Here is a 26,227-nt window from a genome sequence, read left to right as displayed (position 1 = left end):
TTTCTCAAACTTACCCCACCTTTAAAAGATCAACAATTTAAAATTTAAAATGTAATTATATTTATTTGCTTATTTTCTGTGTAACATTGTTTTTTCCTTTTATGCACAAATAATATGTTATAAAATATAAACAAGGTGGGTCAGTTGCCAGTCCCTACTCTCATCAGTGGGTGTCAGTATTGCTCGAGAGATGGACTCCTGGAGAAGGAAGTGAATCAAGGATTTCTCCAGTCTACAGGCAGATGGAGCTGTTGTGCATACATCTACAGACCACAATGAGAACACAGAAAAGATTAGATTCCCCTTTTCCCCAGAATCAGTGAATGTCTCCCAACTTGTGCACATACTATGTTGCTGACCCTTTGACCCTTTGCTCAGTTTGAGAATTACAAGCACAAAGGGTTTATTATTCCCATTTTGTTATTGATGGTTGCTCAATTGATTTTCTCATAGGCCAGCTGCTTATGAAGCCTTTCCAGTATTTACGCCTGCCAATAAATGCAAATGTCCATGACTTAGCAGAGTTTAAGTAGTTCCTTGTAAGTGTGATTAAGTTGTTTTCACAAATTTCGCAACAGTGCAAGGGCACTGTTTCAGTTTATGGCCAGGGATTTCCAGGAAGACGTGTCAGATGTTAGCATTATCTGATAGACAAGATATAAAACAGATGGTTTACTATGTGAGTTATTGTCTTGTACTCCCACAAATACTCTACAATATCTTAAGGGATCATGCATATTACATTCTGTCATCTATCTTTGTTTCATTAACTGCATGAGCCAGTTTCTTCTGAAAAAATACATGAATGACAAGCTGTTATATAAACTCTGCCTTTGATTAATTCCAGTTTAATGGACTGTACTAATAAAACATGACGAGTTACCTCCATGATATAGAGTTACTAACCGTTAGTTGAAAACAAGTGAAAACACAGCTTAGATTAAAGATATTTAAGAAAAACTTTATTTGTGACTTATTAACAAAACACATTACCAGATGAAATAATAAGATTCACTATTATCACCTTTACAATGAAAAGCAGGTGTACAAAAAAAGTTATGAACTGATCTGCACTGTCACAGTCGACTGGCGTGCACCACTCACTGCCACACCCAGCGACCGAGGAACATTCACTATACACAAGCAGAGAATACATCAACTTTATTTTTGTTACAACGTTTTATGTATTTTGACTTTTTTTTTCTTCTTTTTATACCGTTTTCTTTACAAGGGATATATATGGAGGATGAGTAAATGACTTTCACACTAGTGTTCGTTTGATCATCATTTCAAAGTTCAACACAACTTTCAGGAATGATTTTCTGATCTTAGAAAATCATAAGGGTAAACACATGGGGGAGGGGGAAGCATTTCATAGCATAACACAATAGCATTATGTATATCTAGAAGATTAAATTCATTTTCAACAGGATAAAAAATGTGATTCTTTTAGGTTTTTTCCACAGAATTACTGTTCGCAATAGCTATGTATGTATGTATGAACGTGTGTGGGTCTTCCAGTGTGTGTATATTTGAGAATGTGTATCAGAGGTATATGTATTCCGATACGCATCTCCCAGTGGAAAAACATATCTATGTATATATAGTATCTATATATTATCTGTTTCCTTTGCTTATAACATGCAAACAGCCACTTGGTGATCTGACAGCACAGAGGTACACCTGAAGGACGGGGCGGGGGGGGAAACACATGTGCATGGGAGGGATTGAGCCCGAGCAGCACCTACATTTCCCTACTGTGAATGGTAAGACGATGTTTAAAAGAAAGGAACACTGAGGTGAGGTTTTATGACACTTTTCCTTCATAGTAATGCTGTTTCAATATCTAAAACTGTTTGCTACCATGCCACACCTGGGTTTCACAATGTCAGGGCCAAACAAAGCGTATCACTTTTACACCGTTCACACTTCGACAATGAAACTTGGACGTTCTTTCTGCACAGCATGTCCTTGCAACACTATTTCTATCGATTGTGTGCAGCAATTAAGACAACAAGTATCCTTTCAAAGGTCTTGCTAGCTGAGATTATTGTCTTAAAATGTCCTACACCTCCAATAAAGTGGATTCCCCCCTATCCAAGTCAACCACAAGTCAACCTCCTTCCACTGCTGCTGAACTGCGCTGCATGTATTTTGTACATGGTTTTAGTCAACCCCACGTTTATCAGTTCTTACTAATGGCTGACAGAAGAATGACTGCAATGCCTCTGCTCATGCGAAAGAGGAATGACCTGCCCAATTAACTCTGCTGCAGTTTCCTCATCTTCTACGTTGGAGCTGCACAATGACTATTCTGTTGCTTCTCCATTTTGTCTCAACATTTCCAGTACAGCATCAACCCAGATTCAACTAACTTGTCAGATTTTCGAACAATGCACTATGCAAGAGATGACAGAGACACTTTGGCTGAAAGGTTCCTAAACTCAGCTGAAGTTGAACCTAACAAAAGATGTGTCTGTGTGTGTGTACTATATGCGCATGTATCTATCTGTGGTATTGAAGCAGAATGACTTCCATGAGAAATGTCGTCCAACCATGTTGATTCGAAGAAACGGGAGTAGAGCAAGGAAACAGGCAGCGGGCAAGCAAAAGCTCCAAGCACTGAAGCAGTCGAGGCAGTGGCGCAGGGCTTGAATAACAACTACTTAACATTCAAAGACAGAAGAAGAGGGAACAGGCTTGAACAGAAATGAAGCAACAAGCAACGATCCTGCTTCCCATCCATATAATACACTCAATATTAAGGATGCCATTGGCCTCCCGTTAGTGTTCTTTTCGTATATTTTTGTGTATTCTGTATATCTGTATGTGTGTAAGAGAGAGTGTGTGTGTGTATGTGCGAGTAAGAGGCTGTGTTTGTGTACAATAATGTCAGTCTGAGTGTGCTGATACACAGTGGGATTATGACCCCATTGACCTGTGCCATATTCCAAGAAAAGAGGCATGGTCAGGTGCCGGTTGCATCAGCTGCACGTAGGTTCCCTAGTTTTATCCGAAGTTAGCCACTTATCCCGAACCACGCATTGCTAAAACACAAGCGGTAGCACCACAAAAATCTGTTAACCTTAAGTCACAACTAAATAGTTAAGCAAGCAAGTAAGCAGGTGCAAATGATACAAAGTCACACAATTGCACTCACTAACAGTAAAGCAGAACTTTTTTTTCCATTTTTTTTTTAACATTGTTCCTTTCTTCTTCAGTAATTCCATGCCAATTTGCAATTTTGAAGGACTATAACAGTGATGTTTCTGCACATTTTCTACACAATGACACATTACTGATGACAATTTTTGAACTGAGATTTTTTTTTAAATTTCCATTCCATTCAAATCAATTTTCTGAGACCTGGCCAAATTGTATAATGCAGTAAACTATACCCTGTGTTCACTTTAATGCATATGTTAATGATAAATAGTTTCAGGGTCTCAGCTAATTTATTTTTGTGGCAATAGTAAGACAATGGCTCACAAAAAAAAATAAAAAAAATCGTCAGAGACGTAAAAGATGGACTGCAACATGCAAAAACTAGTATTGTCCTTTTAAAAGTCAAATATGGATGTTATTTGCCGATCGTTTTGTTTAATGCCAATCTAGTCAACTACACACCCTGTACCCATCTGCGAGGTAATGCCATTACTGATTGGCAAATTATCTGAAATATCAAAGTTATAATTTACAGCCGTAGAGTTGCCCGCTTATACTACCCATGGTACAATCGAATCGAGTAATTTGCTAATAGCAAATTAACCAGCAGTTATGGAGAAACTACTTTATACCCTAACCTTGGAACACATTTGCACATAGTTGGTGCAACCCAGTCCAAGTCCTCAGCCTCAGCAGTGTGCTATATTACATTGAAAAACAGAGCTCTTTGTTAAAGTGTGGTCCTACTTGTCTCAGCCACCCCAATCTCTTAAAGGTGCTAATCTCATGATACATATACTGTTACTTTTTCATTTTCATATTATTTTTTACAAAAGACCACATTTGCTGAATTTCTACAAGGCCTCCGTAATACTGAAGACAAAAGCCTCGGTTTCATTTTTTTTGTTTGGCTTCCACTTCACCTCCAAGTAGGTTAGCCAAAAAGGAAGGGGGCTGCATAAAGACAGAGAAGCCAACACAGGCAGCCTCAGCTGACAATGGTCAGATACAAATAGAACACCTTTTCAGGTGTTTTTGTTTTATTGTATAAAGTGGGGCAGGGGGCAGCAAATCACAGAAAGGCTAATCTAATCCAATAAAACCCTTTCTGTTTGAATTTGGTCCAACCTTTCGATCAAGTCTGTCCATTAAGAACATTTGTTTACCATAAACCTTAGACTTTTATAGGCCTACTTTATGGATCAAATGAGCCAAGACATTTGTTTAACAAGTTCTTATGACGTGGGGAGCCAGGCCTGTTCTAATGAGGGTTTGGCCACTGTACAATGTCTATGCAAGTGGTGCAAGGAGGCTCCCTCGTTTCTACAATATGTATTTGGCGTTTTTTCTGGCTCTGTAATTGGGATGGTAGTTTGTTGGTAGCTCTGTTTTCAAGTCACCCCTTCACCTCTAATCATCATCATCCTTGCCCTTATCCTTCTTGTCTTTCTTGTCCTTCTTCTTCTTTTTCTTCTTCTTGGCCTCCTCCTTCTTGCCGAAGCTTATGAAGTCACCTTTGTCATCCACGGGGCCGGCGTCATGGCGAATAGAAATGATGGCTGGGGATCCGGGGATGATGAAGGCTTCAGGATGAATCTCTCCGGGCCTCATGGGCTGAGGAGGGTAGTAGCCCTGTCCGGAGGCGCCGTACCTGAAGTGCCAGCTGTTGCTGTCTACTCCAGCGCCCACTGGGGGGGAGAGTTCACCGCCATCTCCATCTGCACAGGTAGGAAAAATAAAAATAATGAGGTCAAGTCTAGCTACTCATTACATTTATGAAATCCTTTCTTGAGTTATTGAAAGTTAAATTAGGAAATCGATTCTTATATTATTTACAAGTTGAACAAACAAGAGTTAATATGTTCAATTTTGATATTTACTGGTGTGACGTGGAATCCTTGTTCTTGGAAGTGTACTCCCGGCTTGGACAAAGTCAGTGTGATGGGATTAGTTGAGTGAAATACTTGGAAAAATATTCTCATTGCCAACAAGAAAAGGCCAGCGTGACATGAGAGTTAGGAGGAACAATTATTGGATCTGTGACAGAAAATGTGCACCAACCAGATGGGGGCAAGAGAGTTGTTATGTTCATTTGGATGTTCTTGTTTTGACAAAGTTTGGCATCCTGTAACATATCATACTAAATAATGTAAGCTAGGTGGGTGGTGAAAGTAACTACAGTATATATATATATATGTGTGATATTTGTATAATTGAGGCGCGCTCTTGGTATTGTTTCCGTGGTGTATCATATTTGACACTGTAATAAAACTAAAAGACCTGTCGGGCTGCAAATCTCCTCCTGCCTCTCGTCTGATCCTTTCCGACCACTACAGGTGCTGGTAGGCCGATTTTTATGTCTTACAGGCAGGCTAGCTATCCCCCAGTTTTCAGTTTTTATGCTAGGCTAAGTGAAACAGTTGCTACCATTCTAATGCATCACATGGGCAAAACTGCACCTACTTTGTTCTAAAAGTGAAACCAAAAAAAGAAACGGGCTATATAACTGAATTACAAATAACATTTAACTTGTTTAAGCACCAAAGCTACATAGCCATGTTAAGGAAAAGATTGTAATTTGTGTGAAAATTAAATGAAAGTGAAACATTCTCATGAACACAAAGACAACAACACATCTCACTAACATTGGTCTAGTCCTGTGTTTTTAGTTTTTATACTACATATATTAGCTGACTTCTGCTGCTTTAGTTAGGTGTCGCCTTTTTGTTTGAATTATTCTCGTTAATCAACAGTATGAATATACTGTAATAATAATAATAATAGCTTCGATTTATATAGCGCCTTTCAAGGGACCCAAGGTCGCTTTACAAGTAATAGGGCAAGAACAAACATAACAAAACAAAAGTCAGACAGACAAAACAACAGATCGATTAGGGGCCGAAAGTAGTATTTAGTGGTTGAAGTAGCAGGCCCTTTCTGACCCAAATCCATGAGTCTGAAATCCATTGATAATGCCCATCAATTGGCTGTTAAACTAGGTGTAGCAATCTTCTCAACATCGCATTTCCAAAAATGTAGAACTATTCCTTGAAGTATAAATTCCACAGTAGCTCTTTACAAATTATATTTTGATTACTTGTGAGTGGCAGAAGCAGGGCAGTCCATTCTGACCGTGACTTCACAGAGGTAAATCCACCTTTGCTACTCAATGTGAATTAATTGTCCTGCTTGTCATGCATAGCTTCCTAATAAGACTTGATGATTTGGTCCTTGAGATGTTCATCAAATCTGACATGTAAGGAATAATCAAAATGGTGCACAAAAGCTTGGAGAGCAGTAGCCTGACAATGGAGCGCTAGCCACAGGGAGTGGATGTTTTCAGAACAGATAGACCACAGGAGGGAACACTGGAGGGGGCTAACCTTTAAACCACAGGGATGTTTGACTTGGCAGTGTTATTTGTATTTGGCTGATGACAGCAGCCTAATCCTACTCTCATAGGAGGCCAGAGACAGGGATTCAAAATCTAACATTTTGTCCTCAAGCTTGGATGTGACAGAAAGGAACCCATTTGGGGAAAAGATAGTAAGACAAAAACCTGTCTATATATAGAGGAATTGCTATGGAAAGTGAAAATAAGACATAGATATTAAGGTCAAAAGGTTAAAGACAGCGGAATGAAAAGGAAAGAGGATGTGAGATGAGATAAGAGGAGAGAGAGAGAGAGCTAGAGAGGCAGTAAGAAAGATGGGGGTGGGCGGGTTTCGCAGACACCGTGCTCTCAGGCCCACACCAGTTCCCTCTGCGCTGACCTACTTTCTCTCTGGATTTTATTTAGATCAAACACGGCCCTTGCAAAAGATTCTGTTTGATTTTTCGTTGTAGGCTATTTATGACACGACTGGAATGCTGAAATGGTTTCAAACCATAGTCCCATTGGGAAGTACACTATTCTGAAAATGCATCCATCAACCGGCCCCTACAAATGAGCTCTTCAAGTATGAGAATAAATGATATATAAATGGACTATAATAAGAGCAGATGTAATGGGCAGTACCACAATGCTCAATATTTCCATATGCCCTGTTTGACTACTACACCTTTCACATAAGGCTATTATATTTATTAAGCCATGACTCACTGAAAATTCATCATATATTAACACAGTAAAGGATTGAGGTTGTAATATAGCCGGAGTGGTCAGATAGTGTGTCTTAAAGTAACAAAGCAGCAACGTACCATTGTGACAGGAACAGAAATACAGACACACATAAATAATTTGTTTTCTTCTTGCAAAAATAGAAGTATTCATTTGTAAGCTTCATTAAATAATAAGCATCTTTAGTACCAAGATGATGTTGAAAACTCTTAACAGTAAACAAAAACTTCTTTGTGGTGTCATGAACACACTAAAGTTAGATGGGCAACTACCCAAATTTGGAAATGGTTCCATTCAAGGAACACTTGAAAGCAGCTTGTGCCTTGGCAGACTCTTCCATTGCCATCGTAAATTGCCATTGACCTAAGTTATTTAGCTTGTTAAATGATTTGTCAGTGTCATATGTTATCATTTTATCTTACCATTAGTATAATTCTGTAATGCTGCTTCAGAGGATTATGATTTGATGGTATGCTCTTTAATCTGGGTATTAAACCCAGGAAGAGGATCTGGTATTTTTAAATCAGTCCGATTCAATGGCTTTCAATGGTTAGACAGGAAGATTGCTTCTCATGTGGAGGAGGACAACCTTCTTAAAATAACCTGAAAAGACAGCCGGTTAGTTAGATGTGCAAAATACTGTCAGGCAGAATGTGGAAGATCTCATTCAGCCAGTAATGCAGTGAGTACATTTGCTGTACGCAATGCACCTCCATTTTATATAACTGATATTTCCTGTTACCTATTTAAAGGTGGGTAAGTGTTTTCAGTCATTATATTTTGTTAACACATTATTTAGACGGTCTTAAACTGCATTTATGGAGGTAAAAACATACAAAGGATCTTTCTTTTGACATTTTCATTTAATTTTTACAGGTTTAAAACCCTGTAATTTGCAAACAAAGCATTACACCTAATCCAAAGCAGCCTGCAAACTACCTTTTTACCATACAATGACTTTGAATTATATTTAAGTATAATGGGGCAGGTTGCACAACTCTCCTACAGCTTTACAAATATGATTACACACAAATAATTTCAGACCCAAAGTAAATACAAACACCAAATGGAGGAGAAAGGTCAATAAGTGCACACAGTGGAAAGGGTTCTGCCTCCTGGAAGTCTGAATGTGCTCATTACATTTTAATCAAGCGGAAGACCTCTGCGGATGTCTGTTTTTCCTGACAAGTTCATCGTAAATATCGCTCACTTCAATTGTTCTTTAATACAGCTTAATGTGCACTTAGAAAATGACAGAGCCATTTAGAGAAAAATACATAAGCCTAAAACCAAGAAGGCCCAACTCAAGTATTCAAATTGGTAATCCAAAAAGCAATGGCTGACATAGAGTAATAGTAACTACGTCCACTTCTTATATACAGTAGGGTCTATGATTAAAATGTACTAAGCCTGATGGAGGTGCTAGACGGGTTCACCTATACATCCAGATTATCCTCTGATTCAAATTAATATTCATTTAAGATTTTATAGAAATGTGTCTAGTCATTCTTGGTATATTTGTATTTGATCCAAGTTATGTGGTTTTGGCCAGACCATTGCAGGCAGGCTACAGGACCTTAATTGTGGTGGACCACTCATTATAGAAAAAGGTAACAAGAAGCCTTTAGATTTGGCCTGCGTAATATATTGTTTTTATAGTCATTGCAATGTCCAATTCTGACATCGTTTTTTGTTCTTTTAAAGTGAATAAAAGCAGAAGACTTTGAAACGTACTAAATGTAATTTTTAAATAGTGCATTTTGAGTTCATTTAAATGTTACATTTTATCAATAAAATCAATATTATAAATAATTTCCTTTCATGTTTTAATTTGATTAGTTAACAAGAAAGGTGTTATATTTCGGCAGTAAACTGGAAGAAACAGAAATGCTAAACTCTGTAAACTTTAATATCTGTTTGTATATATAATTAAACCTGTGCTGATTATGAGCCTGAGACTTTTTTCATTGCCAGACTGCGCTGTAGCTATTGTGCATATAACAATAAACCCTTTGAACCTTTGAATTACTGTACAAGTAGTAAAAGAAGTAAAGCTGGAAACCTCACTATAATGACTGTGTTCCTGCAGTGAGGAAACTTGTACACTTTGAGAGCAGTACAGTGTTTGGTTTATTTGCACTTGATGAGGCTATAGCATTTCATGTCCTTATGACCAACAGAGGTAAAATGTCAAGTGGCTGTGAAGTGTCTAATCAAATGAATATTGTCTCAGCGACTCGGGACATCCCAGAGCTCTCTGCAGCAGCTGTGACAAATCCAAAACCCTGACATTGTTAATTAGAATCCTGGCCCAGGTATTAATCTGAGATATTCCTCTGTGTGTGCGTGAAAAAAAGAAGTCATAACGTGCTGCAAGAGCTTTGCTTCCTCTGCTACTGTTTCTCTAACATGGAGGATCATTTGTAACTCTGCCATAGCTTCATATTAGCCTACATTTTGGAGCAAATTCGCATCCTGAAACGGATTATGGTGAAACGGCTGGTAAGCAGGTCAACACAGCTCCTTGTGAGGAGGTTGCCATGACACCTGCTAGATATGTGGGTGTTTGAAGCCTCATTTCGTGTCACCTTGATGTCCTACATTTAAAATAGGCTGTGTTTTTTTCTATCTCATCCAAGATACGATTCCATCTAAAAAAGAATCCCTCTGGTGGTTTGTAGCACATAGGGTCACAAATCTGTGTGTGCAGAGTAACGCTTGTATAAATATGTGCGGTTTAGCCCATGCATTCTGCATGAGAAACATCTACCAGAACCATTATTTCCTCAAATATTACTGCATCCCCTTTTTCTTCCTAATACCTGCCCCTGCAGAGTCTGCTTCCCTTTTCCATTCCCTGCTCCTTCCTTTTTTTTCTGTGTGTAAATTTTCCATTTAAAGATATGACCCGTTGCCATGGAAACTGCTTTCGCCCACTCCCTGCTGATGGAGGGTGCGGCTGCTGCAGCAATCTCTCAGTTAGACAGTGTTGCCAGGCAACAGGTCACATGGCGTTCCCTAGCAACAACACTACTGCAGGAACCTGCCAATCCTCTTAACCTTTCTCTTCCTCCATCCCCCCACACCTCGCTTTTTTCCCTTTCTCTCCATCCCCTTGTACCTCTCCTCTGCTCTCCCTCTCTAAAATTGCTTATAATGTTACTGGATCTCTTTTTTTCTCCTTGGTACTCTCTTATTACTGATAATAGCTTCTCTCCCCCTCTGGCATTAGACAAAGGTCTCCTCATCTGCACCATGGGTCACTTACATAAACACAGTTTTGAGGGTGCCGCATTTAGATGCATCAGAGCATACCAGACAACTTCATGATAACAATTCACTGCAGACATGAAAATGTGTCACAAAAAAGGCTCCACCTCTTGATGCATAAGAGGATTAACCTGCAATCCATTACATGTCTATGCCTTTAGTGCCAAGCCACTCATGACAAATTATTTCCTATCATGCAACAACGCATGTCTGCAGTAGACACTGTACACTCTGCTTAAAGACAATATTTGAGTCTTTGCATGACCATGGTGGCAGCTTTTTTTTTAACTGCTTACAAAAACACATTCCTCTGCAGCCAACAGGCACAGAGATGCTGGTAGAGCTTGTACCTTGAATCATTTCCCAGCTTTTTTCCCCAGAGAGAAGCGCTGACAGACAGTAAGACATATTCTGTCACTGGCTTGCCGTGTGATTGACTGGGCAAGCCTTCATCCTCAGATCTCTACCCATGTTGTTATTCCTGCAGCTAGACATAAAATCAATAAATGGCTGAAGGAAGGAAGGATGGAACAGCTCACAATGTTCCAAACACTGTTTCAAAGTTGTACGTTTCAAAAGTTTTCCAATCATTGGACAAAAACCTGTCTTTAGCTTCCTTTGAGCTTGTGTTTCTGGGAAGCACAGGTCATTTCCTAGCCGGTTCTATTTACACTTATGTTGTGCTACATGCAACACATTCGTTATGTTGCCGCCCACTCAGGACAGCTCATGTCTTATTAAAAACACATAGCTTTTTCAGTCTGTAGCTCCCTATGCTGCAGCTGCTTTCAAGGGAGGATACAGTTGTTTATCTGTGGCTCTGTGAAAGAGCTCCAGGCTTTTGGCACCTCAGCTAAGCTCTGCATGAACACTGCAGTGGAATTCAAATCATATAGATATTTAAAGCAGATGTCAAATCCAAAGGTTTACCATATTATCTGAACCAAAGATTCATTCAACTTCACAAATGTATTACATATTGTGATTGTGATTGTGATTAAATGTCATTTAGTGGCTTTTATTTTGAGACAACCTCTGTGTTGCATGCCCTATGGGACTCCTTTCTGCAAATATTGACCTAGATAATATATTGTCATTTTTTAGTAATTGTTTCACATTTTAGGAAGTGCTCTTTGTTACAATGATGTTCACATAATAAATACACATTTCATCTCTGTACGTTAAATAATAAGCTAGTGTCAGGAGACAGTCAGCCTATAGCTTAACCTGAAGACCAATATTTGGGAGAGTAAGCCTAGCACTGTTCAAACGTAAAAGACAAACATTTCGGTACCTGTAAAAGCTCACGGACAAACCACATATCTTCTTTAAAAGTCCCATGTCATGGCCATTTCTACTGATCATAATTCCATTGTTGAGGTCTACTAGAATAGATTTACAATGTGCAATTTTCCAAACTCACATTGGTTTTCTCATACAGCATCTCTGTATAGTATGTGTATTCCAGTGGCATAGCCAGGAATTATTGTGTGGGTGGGCCTGGAGAAATGTAGGTGGGCCAGGGGGAGACTTATTAAGCGTGGGGTCTGAGCTGAAATTTCATTAATGATTTTATTTATTTTTTAATGCACTAATTAAACCTAAGCATAAACTAGCAGTGAAAACAAAAAAATAGGCACTCCCTATTCCATTGTCATGAAGGTGGAATCTAACTATATCCAGAATACGTTTTTATTGGATCCAGGCTAGAAACATGTTTATTTCTGCTATAAAGTTGGGCATTTTAACATGGGGGTCTTTGGGAATTGCTCCTTTCTGCATCCATCCCCTGTCAGCCACTTGATGAACTGCAGTTTGTGGCACTTCCTTCTGGGCTTCCCGGCTCTGCCCCAGAGTTTGCCGCTTGTCAGGAACGTCAAAATTGCTATGACGCGCTGATTGGCTGTGGGTGGGCCAGACGTGCATGTGGGTGGGCCCACTGAGGGGGCTGCAGCACTAGCATCCCCCCTCCCCCCCAGCGCGTCACATTTTCGCCGCTAAAAAAGTGTGTGTGTGTGTGTGAGGAGCTCCACGGATGACCAATGGGTCCATTTGGGTATGGGCACGTCACCATACCCAGGAAGAATACAATGGAAAAAGAAAAATCTCCAACGAGGCGTTCTGGGGCAGCACAGACAGGTCTTCTCTGTGTTAGAGTTTTACTCGCTACAGGGTGTACTTTGAGGGTTTGTGACTTTACAGACCATTTACATGCAGAAAAAGCTACATAACACACAAGGGGACGGGTAATAACCGAAAAAGCATGACATGGGACCTTTAAACAGTACAAAAGAAAACGAAAAAAAATTGCAAAGCAACTTTCTGATTTTACACTTTGGCTCTTGTACAGAATAAACAAACAAGATGAGCCTATTACATGTTGAATAGCAAGCTTTAGAGGTACTGGTAGCCATTTTTTAAAAACAACTTTAAACAAAACAAGGCTAGCCGTTTCCCTTTGTTTATAGTCTTTATGCTAAGCTAAGCTAAGCGTATCATGGCTGTTTTCTAATGAGCTACAGATATGAGAGTAGAATGATTCTTCTCACCCAACCCTTGTTAAGAGAACAAACACGCGTTTCCCAAAATGATAAATTAGTGTACTTCTTTACTTTAGCTTACTAAACTATTATCTGTTTCCTTGAAGACTTAAAATGTGTCTAAAATGTTTTTTTTTTGGCACTATTACAGAGCATACATAATAAAAAAAAAAATGATAGTCCACTACATCACTGTAGCAATTGTTTAGCTAACAGCTAACATAGTAGCTTACACAACAGTTTATGCCCTGGGCAGTGTTGGGTTATGCCCTTCTGTCTAATGATGTTATTATTTATGTATATACGAATAGCTTGTACAACCTACTGTGTTTATGAACCCCAGGGTTTAATTTATTCACCTGCCAGCAGCTTTATTGGGAGGGAGTAACATGAGTGCAGCGACAGGGACATGAACACTTGCTGGCTTCCCCGACCATTATGTTTTTAGCACGCACAACAAGGGTCCCAGAGGGATTAAATCTTTGGTGCCTGCTTAACATGCCTTTCAACAAATACCTTGGAGCTGTACATATTGTGTAAGGACATTCCAGTATACCTGAGTTGAACATCCTCTGCTTTTGAATACACCATTTCCCCAAATAAGCTGACACTCTGGGTGCTTTTCCCCCACTCTCTCCTCACTGCTACTCACCTGCAGCGCTGGACACAGTGGGCCAGTTCTGGACCAGCATCCCCTGGGCCCCCTGCACCATAGAGGACTCCTCCATGTGGACAGAACTGAAAGGCAGAACACATTCAGCAAACTCAATGAGACACTTCAAATCAAATATTAATTCAACCTTTGAATCAAACATTGAGTCATTATTCATGGCTATACAGTCTGGCTGTTAAGCATTTTCATATTAAAGAAGTTTGTTTTTATGATAGTATAGACTTCCAAAACATCAACTGAATGGCTATTAAACACTTACATTCTAAACATTTCTAGCAGCATTGGCCACTATTTTCAGGCCTTGACAACCCCAGTGCAGAGAGCGACCACTTTTGGACTACTACACCTTTTTCTTGTGCTTTTGGTGCCCCTAGAATCCACTTACCAGTTTTCATATCTTAAAAAAACAACAACATTCAACCCTTACATGTACAATACTCTGCCTTTAAACAGTGTGAGAAATCCTCTTTTACCCTAAAATAAAGAGCTAAATAAAATTGAGCCAACATACATTTATTAAAGGTCCCATGACATGGCCATTTCTACTGATCATAATTCCATTGTTGAGGTATAATAGATTTATATTTTGCAATTTTCCAAACTCACATTGGTTTCTCATACAGCATCTCTATATAGTATGTGTATTCACTCTGTCCTAAACAGCTTGTTGGAGCTCCTGCCCCCCCCCCCCCCTCTGAGCCCAGTGTGCTCTGATTGGTCAGCTCGCCCACTCTGTTCTGATGAGTCCACCACCGTTACAGCGGAACATCAGTGATTATGTGTTACAATGGCGTTTATTAGCAACCAGAAAATGACACCAGTAATGACAAACAGATGAGAATGCTGCGTGGGGTCTGGGTGCCGTGTTGGCGGGACGTTGCGCGGCTCACTGCTGTGAGGAGGGGACAGTGTGAGCTCTATTACTGGTGTCGTTTCCTGGTTGCTGCGTGGGGTCTGCGAGACAGCGAGACATCGCGAAACTCAGCCTGAACTCAGCCTGAGCACCATGGACGCGGGAAGGAGGGGTGCTGAGGGGGCTGCAGCATCCCCATCTGCGAGGCTCCACTAGCACCCGCACCCCCAAACGCGGCGCACCTACAGTGTAAGCGTGCCACAGTTTCGCCGCTGCGAGGCTCCACTAGCACCCCCCCCCCAGCGCGTCACAGATTCGCCGCTGAGAGAGTGTGTGTGTGTGAGGAGCTCCACGGATTGGTCCATTTGGACCGATGGGTCCATTTGGGTATGGTCACGTCACTGTACCCAGGAAGAAAATAAAAATCTCCAACGAGGCGTTCTGGGGCAGCATAGTCTTTTCTGTGTTAGAGTTTTACTCGCCACAGGGTGTACTTTGAGGGTTTGTGACTTTGCAGACCGTTTACATGCAGAAAAAGCTACATAACACACAAGGGGACGGGTAATAACCGGAAAAGCATGACATGGGAGCTTTAAAAGAGCCCTGTTATGCTTATTTTCAGGTTCATATTTGTTTTGTGTGCCTTCTGTGTAGAGCTGTATTGAAATCACAGTAAAATCACATTTGCTTTCAGTTTAGTATATTTGTGTAGCTGTTGAGTAACACAGGACTTGCTGTGGTTTAGAGTTGTCACGCCCTTACCCCTATTTTCCCATCATCCTTCTTCTACAATTCATTCTCTCTCACGCTGAGTGCCTTTCTTCTGTAAACGCCGACTGCAGCTGCTTCACAGTAAAAGCTTTCCAATAGCACTTTCTACTTTGCTGGTTTTTCATCTGTCAACATATTTTAGACTCCATTATTTACATATTCAATTGGGATACATAACATTTTGAAAGTACTTAAGTGTTTCCAGCTGATCTTGTTACATATTTATATATTAATAATTATGTGTATAAAAAGTAGGACACTCCTACCACACCCAAATGAAAAATATTAAGAATTCACGCTACAAGCACAACATAGACTCTCAGGATGTTGGCAGTTTTTGAAGTCTGAGATTTTTTTTATTTTAAGTTTCATCAGTAGACATGAAACTCAAAGGGTGTTCTTTTCTGGGATCTACTGTTTTATTCGACTCAGCGGGTGGGCTGTAGATGTAGAAGTCATTCCTTGTATATATTTTCTACAAGAAGGCCTCAAAGTAATTATTATTTTTAACATTGAATAGTAAGATGATTGTTTTACCCTTTACATTACATTACATTACATGTTAGACACTTTTATCCAAAGTGACTTACCAGTGGCGAGCCGTCAGGAACCTCTAGGCCCTCTTTCTGAGGGCCTAAGATATTCTAAAAGATAATATTTGAAAACATTAAAAAAAAATTTTTTTGCTGTTTACAGCATTCCACTATAGTTCTTCGATTCTTTAATCATCTTGTCCTTATTATTTCACCAAATAGTTTGGCTCTCAATAACTTCAGCATACTTTCAGCTACAGAAACCATTCAAATATCAAAATATTCAACTTGGTAAAGAGGCCTTCTTCAGAATGTAACATGAGTGTGTATTGCGCAGCTCGTTAAGAGTGCGTGATGTCACAGCTAGAGTGGAGGACAGCTCGAAATTCGCCTTACATTTCTTTTTTTAAACTGCCATAATTCCCAAACCCTACACTCCTTGGACATCATTTTTTGTTAAATCAGAGCATTTAGGAATCAGAATAAGCTTTTTAAATGGCAACATTTGACTTGACAAGATACAATAAAAAGGTTTTATTCTCGGAAAAGCTCCGGTGTTGCTTTCTAAATGACTGTTGCGGTAAGAGTGACATCCTGCCAGCATGCAGGACCCTGAAATCAAAGCAGCTAAATGGATTTCAGCCATCATTTTATGTATTATTTACACCCATGCTTTCAGGTCAAAGAGTCAAACAGGACATTCAAAAGGGTAATAGGGCTAATTTCCCTTAAGCTTTCCTACATAAGCATAACACAATTGGGGGAAAAAGGATGACACAGAATCACTAAATTGTAACTTTAGATTAAGAAACTCTTGTAATGATGTTATAAACATCCAAAGCCAAGGGTTTCCAACCTAGTCCGGAGATTTTCCCCGCATACATCCATAATGAATCCAGAGCTTACTGTATAGGAGGCACTACCCTGGCTGTGGCCTCTGCAATGCAGCAGAGCATCTACCTTAAAACTGCAACACGCTTATGTGTTACGTTGAATAGGGATTAGTTATAAATAAAAAATAGCTGTGTGCATTCTGAACAGTGTGAGTTTAACTTTTCCATAATCAAGGGAGCTAGTTGTAACGGGTGAGAACGTGACACAGATACTGGTGTTTTCTCCACTGACTGACTACCCTAGGAATGTGGGTCAGTAAAGTTGACGCTCCACGCTTTGTTTAGATATATTACAGCATGCGTGTGTTAGGGTGAAGTGTTAATACATGAGCCTCTCTGTGTCTTAGCGTGTTACAGGCACTGCCATTCTAGAGATGGCAGCGGCAAATTGCAATGATGATTTATGTTAATCCATGTCATGTTACAGTGACTTGATGACATGATGCTCATTATGATACCCTCCACGCCATAGAAATTAACACTAATATCCAATTAAATCAAACTTAGACAAGGCAGAGGACTGCACGACTGAGCAGTGAGCATTGTTGGCAGGAAATTAGGAGAATTTAGTACAAATTACAGACATGCGGAGGTAAAACTCATTAGTCCCCGACGTTACAGCTGTCCTCGTATTAAATTAGCGAAACACTTGATTATGTATTTTAAACAACTTTTCTGACATGATCATTACCAAATTCAAATGATAGATGTAGATACAAAAAAGCAATTTTTGGATCCAATTTCAGTATTCTCTGATTGCTTTGAAACTAATGATAATGAGATCTTTAGACCAATCTATAATTTGGATTTGGTCAAGCAATAAGGCGTAGGAATCTCACTGCAGGCCAATTAACAGCAGGAATAAAGTCGAAAAATGTCCTCTACTGTCTGTATTTACAACTTCTCCCCTCATCACTGGACAAAAAGACACACAGAATGGCATGCATGTGTGGTGTGCACGCACTGTAGAGACTGATGCATGTGTGGTGTGCCCGTAGAGACTGATGCATGTGTGGCTCTGATCATCTGAGAAAGGTCATAGTCAGCTCATTTGTCCTTCATGCTTCCTGCTTAAAGACTGGGGGGAAGCGACGCTCAGAATGTAGATGACCTATATAGTGTTACACTGCAGAGGAGGAGTGCTATGCATCCACTGATGGGAGCTGCAGATGGCTGTTCCCCAAGGAGGAAGACGTTCAAAAAGTGATGCTGAGGGGGCCACTGATGGTTGTTTTTAATAATGGCAGATACTGGTCTGCAGTTTTTTAATGCGCTGCTATCATTTCTGATGGAAGTCAATGAGAAGTGTAGGGATGTGCAAAAAAGGTGATGATGTGTGGATACATGTTGTATTAGATTCTGTACATTTAGCATCTCTGATAAAGAGCATTATGATGGGTCACTGTAGGTGTGCCTTTTTCTAGAGGATCAAAGTTGTAAAAGAGTTAAAAGATGGAAATGTGCTTACCTCTGCATCCCTGTCCTCAAAGATGCAGAATATCGCCAGTCAGCATTCGGGGCTTTCGGCTGAGCGAGCAGGAGGTAGAGAGAGAGAGAGAGAGAGAGGGAGAGACGGGAGGGGGAGTGAAGGGGGAGACGGGATAGAAGAGAGAGAGTTAGGTTTGATCTCATTCAGTGCAGCGCTAGGCTGGGCCATGGCCTCATCAATTAATCATGATACACATCCCAGCTCTGGACGTGATGGGAACACTGCAGTCGTGTCCCCCATCACACACACACACACACACACACACACACACACACACACACACACACACACACACACACACACACACACACACACACACACACACACACACACACACACACACACACACACACACACACACACACACACACACACATATGCATACATATTGATATCCACAGACACAGAAGGACTTGAAAAAGGGCAGTAACTGAACGCCATATTGACGAGTTTTTGGACAGTGTCACTCTGCGACTCAATAAATGTGGGAGTGGGGGGAGAAATGCCCTTTCCCTGAGTGCCGGCTGGCTGTGTGTGTGTGCACAGACAGATGTGTATGTGTGTGTGTGTAACTGTGAGTCTCTGCTCCTGGTGAACCCGGGCTGAGCTGAGTGGTTGGAAGTCCCAGCAGTCCCTGTGGTGAATAATTGCCTTTGAAAACCAATAAGCAAGAGCCATTATCGCCAGGGCAACCGCATCCTATACCTCTGGTTTATATTAGCCGGGTAGTAGATGAAGTATTTAGATCGTTTATTAAAGTAAAAGCAGTAATACAAAACAGTAGATTTACTCTGTTTTAAGTGAAAGTAAGCAAACGTATTTGCGTAAAAAAATTCTTCAAGTACAACAATTAAAATGACTCATCCTGCACAGTGGCCTAATCATAAAACAATTCAGTATACAGTATTATATTATTGAATTATAATAATTGATGCACTAATATGTTCATAAAATATTTAGTAATTGTACATTTTCATTATAAATTTAAATGTTCAATGTAACTTAAGCTAAGAGATAATTGTAGTTAAGTAAAAAATTAAACACATTTCAATAGAGTAAAAGTATAAAGTGGCAAGAAATGAAAATTCTCAAATAAGGGAATTTAAATTGTAATTAAGTAAAGTATTTGAGTAAATGTACTTATTTACTGTCAACCACTTGTATTACCTGAGGCATTTATATAAACAATATCAGTACAGTATAGCATCGCAAATGTGTCTGAGTGTAAGACAATGCATGTTACAACTGATCAATAATGTTTCACAAATTAATTTCTTCTATATTACATACCTTGGATATTTACTATACTGAAATTGAAACACATTGCCTGGATGAGGGTAATCTTTAACAACATATATAACACTATTTTAAATGATCTTACATTAGCTCTCATCAGAGCTGTGATGGTGTAAATGGTAAGATTTGCAAGCAACTTGGATGGACATTTCTTCCGATTTTCTGACAAGAAGGAAAATACTTTGCAGCTGGATAATGAAAACACTTGTTAGTTGCAGCTCTGGTTAAAAGTATTGAGATTTTTGGACATTATGTTAAGGCTGCCAAGACTGCTATTCCTTTGCCTTTGATGATGGACACATTTTGCTGATGATAATGCCTTCATAAAAAAAAATACCATATAGGTCTCATAGGGGGAAAGCCCTATTTTAATGAGCATGCCTGATTATGCCTACTCATCACTTTCCTCATGAATAGGTACCGTCTAGCTGCACTGTATGAAATAATGTGAACAGCTGCATTCATGCAAAAATTTGGCAGCATCATGTGGGTTGTAGCTTCGGAACGGAAGAACCCTTAAAACAAACAAAAAAGCTGTGTTTAAGACACAAACCTGCTCAGGCAGCAGCAAGTGTCCCAGATAATGCTGGCACATTGTGTTCTTCAGTTCAATTCAGAGGGGAGTATTTCCTGCTGGCAGACCCAGCATCTTTGAGTAAATCTAATTTACAGGGCTAAGGAACAGAGGCTGGAGGTTAATTTAATTTACAGTGCTACATTAGTCTTGGTTGGAGATTTTCTTGTAACTAATGTACCAGTGGCTGGCAACCGATAAGGATGATGCATCCAGAGATGAACGCCTAACCTTAGCAGCATTTGCCTTAATAATCAGACAGAAAAAATACATTATGCCAATAGTTTTACCTTCTAATCTAACGTCTCCTGCATTAAGGCAAAATATATACCCAGAAATCTCCAACATGGACTCCAGAAATCTACAACATGAACATGTCAACATTAGAGGTCTAAACAAATGGCACATGTATCTTCAAGAAAGCATGTATACAGTATAGAGCACCTCGATCAGCATCATGTCAATTAAACAGCGATATAAGTGATAATAGTGTTGGTGTTTTTTGTTGCAATATGTCATGTAATTCAGGGATTTTTGATGTAGTGTGTGAGGAATTAAATCATTATATATGGCTTGGCATTCACTGTTTAACTCATCTAGAATAGTTGTGCAAGTTCAGAAGAAACAACTAGTCATGTAGGGCCTCTGATCAAGTCACTTAACCCTTACTGCTCCAGTGCAACAGTCACACACAACTCACACACACACAAGTCTGCCCCCACACACAAAAGTCAAACACACTTGCACAGAGAATGAGAGAGTTGTGAATACTACATGACCTGTTCCTAGTGTAGATGTGATGACAACCTCAAACTGAAACACAAATCTCTGAATCATCAGAAATAACAGAAGACCCTGAAAAGCATCAGGCCTGACACTAATGCAGTGTGAGTGCTGAGCTGGGCTGGGCTGAGCGACAGCACAGCACAAGTGGGAACTGCACAGAGAGAATGAGGCACGCAAGGATTCAATTCATTGCAGGAGGCGATCAAACTTGACATACAGAAATATCAACGCCCTGCAGCAACACTATCACACAGACAGACATTATGACAATGCATGCTATGGCAATAGACCTAATGAAAAGTCATGTTTAGTATGTACTAAAAAGGGATGTTACATTGTTTAGAGCTAGAAAATATGTCATACAAGTAGAGCTGCAACAATTAGTTGACTTATCGATTGAGTTGATGGAGGTAATCTTAACATCTCTTGATAATTGATTATTCTTGAAAGTTCTTTTTTCTGCACAAATGTCAGGAAATGCTGTTTTCAGCCTCTTAAAAATGCTGTTTTATATCATATTAAACTGAATATCAATAGGTTTCTCACTGACATTACAAAACATTAAAAGACTACAGACTTTCTGTTTCTTGTATTTTATAGTGCATACAATGAATCTAGAAAATATTCTGCAGATTAATCCACATTGTATAAAATAATAGGTGTTTTTTTTGCAGCCCTACGTAGGCTACGTTAAAGCCACTAATGTGTAAGTCCAGTCCTAACCTCCCACAAAGGTAAACATACAAAATGAATGACCCACCTCTGGGCAGAGTTGCATGGAGGCATCAGGCATGCTCAGTCTACGTACAAATCCACTGTTATTGGTGAAGAAGCGGTCGGCGCCGCTGCCCCAGGTGCCACTGATGGGTCGTCCCGTGTTGTAGAACATGAAAGTGTCACTGCCGGAGGTGGCTGTCAGGCAGGTCTTGTAGCAGTAAGTCTTTGTTAGAGAACCATTACCACGCACTTCGATGTAGTGAGGCTCCACTTTGAGGTCTCTCCGAAGCATCACATTGCTATTGGGCTGTGCTCCAGGTCCTCCGCCGCCTACCCCACCAGCACTCACGCTGCTGCTCCCCCCATCGGGAGGGGGCTTCTGCGACACACAGCAAGGAGAGCAAGACCCAGGTTGGGTGCAGTAGGCATGGCAACGGACGATTGCCAGCACCACAACAGTGACTAGGAAAACAAAGGTGGTGGCGCTCAGAGCCACGATCAAGTAGAGGGTCACGTTGGAGAACAGCAGCGTGCTGTGGGGGCGTATGATTCTCTTCGGGTCAGGGGCCACTTTGGGCGGCACCTCCATGACAGCCACATTGATGGTGGCAGTGGAGGAGAGGCTAGGCTGCCCATGGTCCTTTACCACAACAGTCAGAGCGAAAGATGTGGAGTTGTCCTCCAGGATCCTCCGAGTGGTCCTGATCTCCCCTGTGTGTTCGTGGACCTTGAACAGGTCCAGGTCAGTGGCCGTCTCCAGCACATACACCAGCCAGGCGTTTGGACCTGCGTCTGCATCGTACGCCACCACTTTGGTAACCATGACACCAGGCTCTGCGTTCTTTTGCACTGTTTCCAAGGAGCGTGTGCCATTGCCGGGAGGGTTGACTATCAGTGGTGCATGGTCATTCTGATCCATTACGTAGATGTAGACGGTGGCGACGCGACTGAGTGGAGGAATGCCCCCATCTTGGGCTTTGACCTGGAAGTGAAACTCTCTCAGTGACTCATAGTCAAAGGCTCGCAGGGCATACGCCTCCCCTGTATCGGCCTTCACAGACACATACGAGGTGACAGGGATGCCATGGTTGTTGTCATTGAGCACTGTGTAGGTGATGCGTGCGTTCTCTTTGATGTCTGCGTCTTGAGCTTTCACAGTACACAAAGAGGCTCCAGGGGCGTTGTTCTCACCCACATAGACGGTATACGAAGTCTGCTCAAATCGGGGTGGGTTGTCATTAACATCAGCCACATCCACCTGTATGGTCTTCTGAGAGGAGAGGGGAGGGTTCCCTCCATCTGTGGCACTCAGAGTGACATTGTAGGCAGCAGTGGTCTCGCGGTCCAGGAAGGCTGAGGTAACCAGAGTGTAGTAATTTCTGAATGACTTGATCTTGAAAGGAAGGCCTGCTGGGATCTCTAAGCTCACCTGCTTGTTAGCGCCAGAGTCTCGATCGGTCACACTAATAAGGGCCACTACGGTGTCTGCACGGGCATCCTCCCTCACGGGGCTCGACAGAGATGACAGCACTATCTGGGGAACGTTGTCGTTTACATCAACCACCTCTACGACCACCTTACAGTGTGCTGCCACGGCACCAGGGCCCTTGTCCATCGCCTGGATGTACATCTCATAGGAGTTGGTCTCTTCATAGTCAACATTGCTCCTCACTCTTATTTCTCCAGTATTGGTGTTCATGCTGAACATCTGCCTCACTCTCTCAGGGGTGTAACTGCTGAAAGAGTAATACACCTCTCCATTTGTGCCCTCATCCAGATCAGATGCATTCAGTTGGATAACCAGGGTGTCTTTGGCCGAATTTTCCAACAGTTTCACCTTGTACACTGAGCTGTCAAACGTGGGGACATTGTCATTTGAGTCCAGGACCCGGACATTGATTGTGGCCGTGCCTGTTTTCTCTGGCGTCCCACCATCCACAGCACTTAGAATGAATTGGTGGTAAGGCGTCTGTTCACGATCAACGGGCTTTTTGAGCACAAGCTCGATGTACTTTGTATTCAGGGAGGGTTTGTTGGACACCAGCGCGAAATGGTCGTTTGTGCTGAGCTGATACATGCGAACAGAATTGGAACCAATGTCTGGGTCTTCAGCGTTTTCAATTTGGAAACGAGACCCAGGTAAAGCAGATTCTGTGATTTCTAGTTGGTACTCGTCTCTGGGGAACTGCGGCGCATTATCATTGGCATCAACAATCTCCACCTCGACGTGGTGCACCTCATTGGGATTTTCGACCAGCACCTCCAGATTTATGAGGCAGGTGTTGGATAAATCACACAGTGCCTCCCTGTCGATCCTTTCATTGACAAGTAATTTCCCATTTTTGGGGTTGACAATCACATAGCGTTTACCGCTGTTGGAGGTTACCTTAATTTTTCGGGTGGAGAGCTTTCGAATATCCAGCCCCAAGTCATGCGCCACATCGCCGACCAGTGCCCCATTTTCGAGCTCTTCTGTAACAGAATAGCGCAATTGTCCAAAGGAAAGGCCACAAAATAAGGAAAATATCACAAAATAAAAAGGCACATTATTCCCTATCCAGTTGCATATCCCCGTCACAGCCATTGCAAGCTCAAAGGATCCGCAGACGGATTAAACGCAGCCTTCCGCCTGTTTAGCTTGCAGTATCTTGCGTCCCAGCACCTCATTAAGGTGGGCTAATTGGTCTCCCGGTAAAAGAAGCACAAGCAGCTCATCCATTGTGCTACCCGGCGGAGATGAACCCTCTCCAGCGCACCCATATTTCCTTTGTCCGTGATGCGCTTTTTTATCTCCAATGCGCGCTGCTGACGGGTGTGTTTCCCTGCCTCTGGAGCTGTGAGTTAGGTAAAGCCGGTCGAATTATGCACCAAGATTACCGGAAACGTGGTGGAGTCTTTTCAAAATAAAATAAGAAACTTGTCACATATACCCACTCCCATTGTACTCTAATATAATTTAGAAACACGTCCATGGATTTTTGGAACTTGAAAAGCACTTGCTGGGAGTCATAGCTTGTTACATTTTTAATACAATCCTGACTTATAGTTTCTTTAATTCTTACCATTATGCATAATGAGTTTACACCTTTGCTAGCAATAAATATAGCACTTTTATTATTGCATTTATTGAATGTATTGTATTGCGTGTGGTTGCTACAAACATACAACACATGACAATACATCTGTGTGCCTTATTAAACATTTAGCAGCACAGTTAGTATGTTAATATGTAGAAGATTTATTCTGAAAACTACAACCGGAGGTTATATAACTGAATGTAGCTGAATTGACTTTGGAAGCAACACATCCCACCTCAGCGCGCGCTCAGACCCCTGCCTTCTCCTCTCCAATGTGGCGCAGCTCCCCTCCTCCTTCCCCACCCATTTCTCGCCTCTCATGCCTCCATTGCGATATCTGCTTACGGTCTGGGAGCTAATGAACGACCACCACATTAAAAGCACCCCCAGAATTAAAAATAAATATCCCTATAATCGCATATCTATTCAGCAACACCGGTAATGCATAACGTAAATCAGAAATGCTGTGCAGCACGTGGCTGAAAAACCTAGCCTATGTTGAAAACGTAAAATAAAACCTGATGATAAATTATCTTATTTCCCGTTGTTACATTTTACTGGACTGTTGCTCATAAAAGGCAAGGTCGAGGCTCATCTGCACAATATTTAACACCGGCACCTCCCCCCGACATGGAAGATACAAGCAGAATCGTGGTCGCATACATGGGCACGTTTGGGGACCGGCTTGTGTGTGTCTCCCTTTGTCTGTATGCCGGAGACATGAAGATGGTTCATTTGCCGGTAGCGATTCTGTGGTGCAGCCTTCCCGCATGGCGAGCATTTGGGCAAGGCGCAGAAGAAAGACAGCATTGCACTGACAATCACAAGCTTCCTTCCACATGGATCACTGTCAGAGGCAGACCTCAGACTGTCAGGTCACATAATCATATCTAAGATGCCCGTGGTGGACCCCATAAAGCAGGAGTCTCATTTCCTCTCTATGATATATATCCCGAAGAGAAACGTGATATAGGGGTATACTGCTTTCCAACCTTGCAGTTGATTGTTAAAAAAATCAGGGAAACAAATTATAACATGGGGAGACACAAGCAAGAGTTTACACTGATGTAAGAGGCAGCATGTTTTCCTAAGTGAACTTAGATATTTAAATTGCCTTTAGGTTCAAATGTCAGTGTGTAATTGCAAATACTGGCTCATTGTTTAATTGTTCCTTTTTTATTTGCGATTGTAGAGGCTTCTTATTGTTTGGTAGTATGTACAGTACACCATATAGTGAAATGAGATGAGCCATTTTAATGCATGGTTAACTACTTTTTTGCCTCTTTTTTTATCTTTACTTTTGTGTTTCATGTAATTTCACATTTTCTTTGGCTGTGAGTGACCATTCGTTACATTTCCTGGTGGAGTGCGGCCCAAACCCTGGTCGGTAGATTCTAGTGGAATTTGTAGTCATTGTGTTTCACCTTTAAATTAAATTCACCAGCTCTTTTGTCACATATTGTTGTCTAT

At 41.1% G+C, this 26,227-nt stretch overlaps 1 protein-coding gene across 1 annotated transcript; it reads right to left on the bottom strand.

Annotated features, from left to right (window-relative positions):
* Positions 1 to 945: 945 nt before the first annotated feature.
* On the bottom strand, positions 946 to 24,495 carry LOC117469653 (protocadherin alpha-C2-like). The gene is made up of 4 exons (XM_034114116.1): positions 21,724 to 24,495; positions 18,287 to 18,345; positions 13,748 to 13,833; positions 946 to 4,883 (listed from the first exon to the last, which is right to left on the bottom strand). Exons 1-4 carry the CDS (start codon positions 24,262 to 24,264, stop codon positions 4,576 to 4,578), a joined length of 2,994 nt encoding a protein of 997 aa, XP_033970007.1. The 5' UTR covers positions 24,265 to 24,495; the 3' UTR covers positions 946 to 4,575.
* Positions 24,496 to 26,227: the final 1,732 nt, after the last annotated feature.

The sequence above is a fragment of the Trematomus bernacchii genome, unplaced genomic scaffold, assembly GCF_902827165.1.
Source record: "Trematomus bernacchii unplaced genomic scaffold, fTreBer1.1, whole genome shotgun sequence".
Classification (NCBI taxonomy): domain Eukaryota; kingdom Metazoa; phylum Chordata; class Actinopteri; order Perciformes; family Nototheniidae; genus Trematomus; species Trematomus bernacchii.
This window is presented reverse-complemented; position numbering and strand designations above follow the sequence as displayed.

What these genes read in the sequence shown, in the direction of transcription:
- LOC117469653 (XM_034114116.1), bottom strand. Translation starts at nt 24,264, where the DNA reads ATGGCTGTGACGGGGATATGCAACTGGATAGGGAATAATGTGCCTTTT. An exon ending in CCATGCAACTCTGCCCAGAG is followed by an intron (nt 18,346 to 21,723) that starts GTGGGTCATTCA and finishes CTGCTCGCTCAG; the next exon opens with CCGAAAGCCCCGAATGCTGA. An exon ending in CACTGTGTCCAGCGCTGCAG is followed by an intron (nt 4,884 to 13,747) that starts GTGAGTAGCAGT and finishes CTACCTGTGCAG; the next exon opens with ATGGAGATGGCGGTGAACTC.